This window comes from Echiichthys vipera (assembly GCF_963691815.1).
Source record: "Echiichthys vipera genome assembly, chromosome: 11".
Lineage (NCBI taxonomy): Eukaryota > Metazoa > Chordata > Actinopteri > Perciformes > Trachinidae > Echiichthys > Echiichthys vipera.
In genome coordinates this window covers 26,643,159-26,649,872 of record NC_139836.1, presented here as the reverse complement: position 1 = coordinate 26,649,872, position 6,714 = coordinate 26,643,159, and the positions used below count along the sequence as shown (strand labels likewise).

General features: G+C 46.9%; 1 protein-coding gene across 1 annotated transcript in view; it reads left to right on the top strand.

Moving 5' to 3' along the window:
• The window catches only part of qkib (QKI, KH domain containing, RNA binding b), a 13,076-nt gene extending 7,010 nt beyond the window's left edge, over positions 1 to 6,066 (top strand). Inside the window, exons 4-6 of the mRNA XM_083923135.1 lie at positions 353 to 496; positions 4,621 to 4,708; positions 5,316 to 6,066. Coding sequence (XP_083779261.1) covers positions 353 to 496; positions 4,621 to 4,708; positions 5,316 to 5,716 — 633 coding nt within the window. The 3' untranslated portion in view covers positions 5,717 to 6,066. The remainder of the gene's footprint in view (positions 1 to 352; positions 497 to 4,620; positions 4,709 to 5,315) is intronic.
• The last annotated feature ends 648 nt before the right edge of the window (positions 6,067 to 6,714 follow it).

Genomic DNA, 6,714 nt, shown 5'->3' with positions numbered 1-6,714 from the left:
CCTCAGTGTGTCAGACCTCATACTTATAATATGACGACTTTAAAATGTGAGTTTGTTTATCGGACTGTAGAAAACGAGGTCATTTCCTGTTGGTGTTGATGTCTCTCTCTCTAACTGTGTCTCTCTCTGTCTGAACCTGTCTCTCTCTCTCTCTCTACCTGTTTTTCTGTCTCTACCTGTCTGTCTCTCTCTCTCTCTCTCTCTCTCTCTCTCTCTCTCTCTCTCTCTACCTGTCTCTCTCTCTCTACCTGACTCTCTCTCTCTCTCTCTCTACCTGTCTGTCTCTCTCTCTCTACCTGACTCTCTCTCTCTCTACCTGTCTGTCTCTCTCTCTCTCTCTGTCTGTGCGCAGGAGGAGCAGAATCGAGGGAAGCCTAACTGGGAGCACCTGAACGAGGACCTTCACGTCCTCATCACAGTGGAAGACGCTCAGAATCGTGCTGAGATCAAACTCAAACGGGCCGTGGAGGAGGTCAACAAGCTGCTGGTGCCCGCCGTGAGTCTCCCACCCTCTGACCTCTGACCTCTGACCCCATACCTCATGTCTAACACGAACACGTCTGTCTGATTTCAGGACACGTGAACTTTTTTACTCACACTTTTTTCACACTTACAGATCAGGAAGTAATTTATTCTCTACATCAGAGATGCACACGGACGAGCGTCTTTGGGGGGAAATCTGTGTGCACACGGTGACGCAAAAGTGTGTGAAACTGGATGTAGTGTGCATGTTAGGTGTGTAGGTGGAGCTGTGTAGCGCTGCCACACAACAGCACCCAGAGCTGGTGCATGCTGGGAAACGTCCTTCTCCTTCTCTCCCTAACAGCGGAGAAGCAGGACGCCGTACAGTGTGACAGGGATCTGCAGCACGGTCTGCAGCCTCCCACCGCCTCGGCTCCACCCGGGACATTTGAACGCCCCACTGATAGAAACAGTTCCACACGTTTGTTGTTTGTTACCTGAACTCTGCACACGGATGTTACGGAAACACGTACGCCACGTGAGCCAGCGTGAGCAGATCAGAGCACACTTTAGTGTTTTTACCTTTAAACGCAAACACAACGCTGGAGCAGATCAGAGCTCACTTTAGTGTTTTTACCTTTACACGCAAACACAACGCTGGAGCAGATCAGAGCTCACTTTAGTGTTTTTACCTTTACACGCAAACACAACGCTGGAGCAGATCAGATCTCACTTTAGTGTTTTTACCTTTACGCAAACACAACGCTGGAGCAGATCAGAGCTCACTTTAGTGTTTTTACCTTTACACGCAAACACAATGCTGGAGCAGATCAGAGCTCACTTTAGTGTTCTTACCTTTACACGCAAACACAACGCTGGAGCAGATCAGAGCTCACTTTAGTGTTTTTACCTTTACACGCAAACACGACGCTGGAGCAGATCAGAGCTCACTTTAGTGTTTTTACCTTTACACGCAAACACAACGCTGGAGCAGATCAGAGCTCACTTTAGTGTTTTTACCTTTACACGCAAACACAACGCTGGAGCCGATCAGAGCTCACTTTAGTGTTTTTACCTTTACACGCAAACACAACGCTGGAGCAGATCAGAGCTCACTTTAGTGTTTTTACCTTTACACGCAAACACAACGCTAGAGCAGATCAGAGCTCACTTTAGTGTTTTTACCTTTACACGCAAACACAACGCTGGAGCAGATCAGAGCTCACTTTAGTGTTTTTACCTTTACACGCAAACACAGTGCTGGAGCAGATCAGAGCTCACTTTAGTGTTCTTACCTTTACACGCAAACACAACGCTGGAGCAGATCAGAGCTCACTTTAGTGTTTTTACCTTTACACGCAAACACGACGCTGGAGCAGATCAGAGCTCACTTTAGTGTTTTTACCTTTACACGCAAACACAACGCTGGAGCAGATCAGAGCTCACTTTAGTGTTTTTACCTTTACACGCAAACACAACGCTGGAGCCGATCAGAGCTCACTTTAGTGTTTTTACCTTTACACGCAAACACAACGCTGGAGCAGATCAGAGCTCACTTTAGTGTTTTTACCTTTACACGCAAACACAACGCTAGAGCAGATCAGAGCTCACTTTAGTGTTTTTACCTTTACACGCAAACAACGCTGGAGCAGATCAGAGCTCACTTTAGTGTTTTTACCTTTACACGCAAACACAACGCTGGAGCAGATCAGAGCTCACTTTAGTGTTCTTACCTTTACACGCAAACACAACGCTGGAGCAGATCAGAGCTCACTTTAGTGTTTTTACCTTTACACGCAATCACGACGCTGGAGCAGATCAGAGCTCACTTTAGTGTTTTTACCTTTACACGCAAACACAACGCTGGAGCAGATCAGAGCACACTTTAGTGTTTTTACCTTTACACGCAAACACAACACTGGAGCAGATCAGAGCTCACTTTAGTGTTTTTACCCCTTTACGCAGAAACACAACGGTGCAGTGATTTTAACATTTCCACTCTGGAGGGGGGGTTTACCCTGTTTGTGTTTTTAAGCTGCCGTCTAAGCAAAAGGAACATCAGATAAATTATTTTCGTCGTCTTCACCCGGGGGTGTTGTCGTGTCTAGAGCTTTTATTGTGAAAGGTAGGAACGGAAGGAGTGGCGCTATCCGTGCAGCTTTTGTCAAGGTTGAAAGAGTGAAATAGTTTTTGTCTGATCCATGGATGTATGAGGTCTTGTAGCAGACCTCTGTGTTGTTGTCTCATAAGCAAATAACACGATGTGATGGTTGATGTCTTTAATCGTAGCGCGAAAGCTTTGAAAAGTACAAAATAACTTATAGCCTAAAAGACTTTCTTGCGGTGTAATATTCAAGTTCTGTGTGAAAGAACATGAAAGAAATACGAGATGTCCCATAAAAAAATGTGTTAAAATACTCATTTCCTGTGATATTAATTCTGTCTGAATGTATGTGTGTGTAAAAATGTGACAGGAAGTTGGTTTCATGTTGGAGTGACATTAAAACGCTCTTAAGTCTTAAGACACGGAGACAGGAAGTGCAGGGATTCTGCTGATCCTCACTTCCTCCACTCTCACTTCCTCGATTTCACCCGACCAATGGGGAGCCAGGATAACAAAAGGAGAAGAGAACCTGCTGGTGTGTGTGTGTGTGTGTGTGTGTGTGTGTGTCTGTGTGTGTGTGTGTGTGTGTGTGTGTGTGTGTGTGTGTGTGTGTGTGTGTGTGTGTGTGTGTGTGTGTGTCATTAAAAGTTGCTTGTTCAGGAGTTAGTTTGTGATTGGAGGATGAACTCGGTATCTAATCAGCTAATGAGCTCGTTAGTGCAGGTGCGACAGGTAAACCAGGTGTAAAATCATTTTGACAGAAGTGATTGGTTGATTTTAAACGTGTCATCATGCTCTGTGATAAGCCACACCCCTTTCTCTTAGTAGAAAGGTACAAATAGATACTATTTAATACATATTATTCAATTTTCATTATTTTTTTTGGTCTTACATTTTAAGTATTTGTTTATTTTTATGTTTCTTCCACATTGGTATTATATTCATCGAGGCGACTGTGGATCAGTGATCAGTGGGAGAGTGGGTCGTCCTCCATATGAGAGATTGGAGGTTCGATCCCCACCTCCCCGGGTCCACATGTCGAAGTGTCCTTGGGCAAGGCTCGGAACCACAAATTGCTCCCCGTGCTGCGCATGGGTGTGTAAATATGGTGTGAATGGTTAGATTAGATGGTCTGTAGATGTCCTTTGCCATCAGTGTGAATGTCTGTGTGAATGGGTGAATGTGACAAACACTGTGAAAGCACGTTGAGTAGTCAGAAGACTAGAAAGGCGCTATATAAGTACAAGTCCATGCATTGTTACATGCCTTACTATTTCATATGTATTATTATTGTACTATTTGTACACACTATCAGGTATTTTCAGGTAGCCATATATTTTGCATTAGGAGTATTTTTTTTTTGATATTTGGATATTTTTTGGTAGTTGTTAATTTAAATAGTCATATTTTTTTCACATGTTTAGGCGACTGATTAAGATATCTGTATATTAGGTAGGGCCCAACCTAGCATGGTTTGGTTTTGGCTTAATCATTTGCTCTATCCAGCTGTTCAGTCTGATGACACCCTTTCAAAATAAGATTTCTGTGAGCAATTACAATCAACTCTTTCGTCAGTTAGTCGTCTTTTTTGACGATAAGAAAGAGGTAAAATGACAATTACGTTGTTTTTTAAAAACTCAGATCTGTTCAAACAACGTGGAACACGGCACTGCGTCATTGTAGAAACACAAGACTTGGACCGGCTTGGACCCGAAAATCATATTTTGAAAGGGTGTTATGTAGCGTCTCAACAGCTGGATAGCGCCCCCCTGTGGTCAGTGTGTAAACTTTGCTCTATAGCGCCCCCTGTGGTCAGAGACTCCACAGAAACGTTCAGGTCTGAGGACTAAGTAACAGACTTCCTGTGGTCCTTTGGTGTCCAGAATAACCTGCAGGCTCTTTACATAACAGAGACTTCCTGTTTCCTGTCCATTGTTCTTCTCTCATTGATCATCATGGGCTGGGGTCGGTCTGTGTTTCACTGTGGCGTCCCCTGTGGCGCTGCCTGGTACCCAGCCCCGTAGAGGTACATGATGGCTGTTCCTGTGTTTCAGGCCGAGGGGGAGGACAGTCTGAAGAAGATGCAGCTGATGGAGTTGGCCATCCTGAACGGGACGTACAGAGACGCTAACATCAAACCTTGTAAGAGACCAATCACACAGTGCGTTTACATGCACATCAGTAACCTGAGAATGGCCTTAACTCGGATAAGGGAATAATCTGATTATTGAAGTTCCCCACATATACATGAAAAGGGGGTTGAACGGGAAAATAACGGAGTAACTCGACCTCCGGTACAGTAGGTGGCGCTCCCCTGACATACCTGTCAGACTACGGCTTTATTTTCCGGGTTACCTTTGTCAAAATCCCAAGGGGCCGACTTTTGGACAGAAATATGACAGAAGCAGTTTTTCTTGGTAGTGATGTTTCCCCCATGGTGAAGTCCTCCCTCAGTTTAAAGGTAACGTTCTATTGTTGTTTTTTTCGTGTTGTTTTCGGCGCCGTTGCTTGCTGGTTTATTCTATTTCCCGGTCAAAAGCCTCTGCCGCGGAGTGGGGAGGGGGAATTATAACCAAGGGAGCATGTGCAGACGCCAAACCAGGAAAGGCTTTACATGCACGAATAATCGGGGGACTGAAGGAGTTATCTAGGTCTGTTAACCGGGGTACGATGTTTACATGGTGTTTGAGAAACCGGAGTGCTAACTGCTAACTCTCTCCTCCTCCTCCTCCTCCTTCTCCCTCCTCAGCCTCCCTTGCCTTCTCTTTTGCAGCCTCCACGCAGAGTCCTCGTGTCCTCTCTGGCCCCGCCCCTGTTTTGGCCCCGCCCACCGCATTGCGTGCACCTGCCCCCACAGGCCCCACCCTGATGCCTCTGATTCGTCAGATCCAAACGGTGCTGCCCAACGGGCCTCACCCAGCTCTGATGCAGGGGGCGGGGCCTGAGTCCGGTCTGATCTACGCGTCACCCTACGACTACCCGTACGCTCTGGCGGCACCGGCCTCCATCTTGGAGTACCCCCTGGACTCTGGCGGGGTGTTAGGTAAGCCGGCCCCTGCCTGTTCCTGCGACTGCTCCCCCACGCCTCACCACCACCCCCACGGGCAGTGGAGCCCCGCCCCCACGCTTCTCCTCAGGCACGCCTCCTAAACGATGGAAAACAAGTAATCCTCCACGCCACACACACTCGTGCCTCGTTCGCAGCTGAAATCTGCAGCGGCATTTGTCCACAGGGGGCGCTGTTGCTTGGACAAAATGTTCTTAATTTAACTTCTACTGTCAGGTGATGTGGTGTCAGCTGTGAGCGAGGCATTCAGGTACGACTGTTCACTCTGCCTTTACTGTCGTCTGATTGGCTGAAGATGTTTGTACTACTGTCAACGTGCCTCAGAGCTTCCTGTCACTCAGAGAAGTCTTATTTAACAAGAACTGATGTTCATTATTGGCTACCTGCACTGAAACATGCAACTCCTGTGAATCTGTGACGGAGACAGTGAAGCTAACACTCCTCCAACACACCTCCAACACACCTCCAACACACCTCCAAAAATCCTCCCACACACCTCCAACACTCCTGAAAAACACCCCCGACACACCTCCACCACACCGCCAACAATCCTCCAAAACACCTTCAACACCCCTCCAACACACCGCCAACAATCCTCCAAAACACCTTCAACACCCCTCCAACACACCTCCAACACACCTCCAACACACCTCCAACACTCCTCCAACAATAATCCAACATTCCTCCAAAACACCTCCAACAATAATCCAACATTCCTCCACCACCCCTTCAACACACCTCCAATATTCCTCCAACAATCCTCCAACAATCCTCCAACACACCTCCAACACTCCTCCAACACTCCTCCAACTCTCCTCCAACACACCTCCAACACACCTCCAACACTCCTCCAACACACCTCCAACACTCCTCCAACACTCCTCCAACACTCCTCCAACAATAATCCAACACTCCTCCAACACACCTCCAACACACCTCCAAAACTCCTCCAACAATCCTCCAACACACCTCCAACACTACTCCAACAATCCTCCAACACACCTCCAACACTCCTCCAACACACCTCCAACACTCCTCCAACACTCCTCCAACACACCTCCAACACACCTCCAACACACCG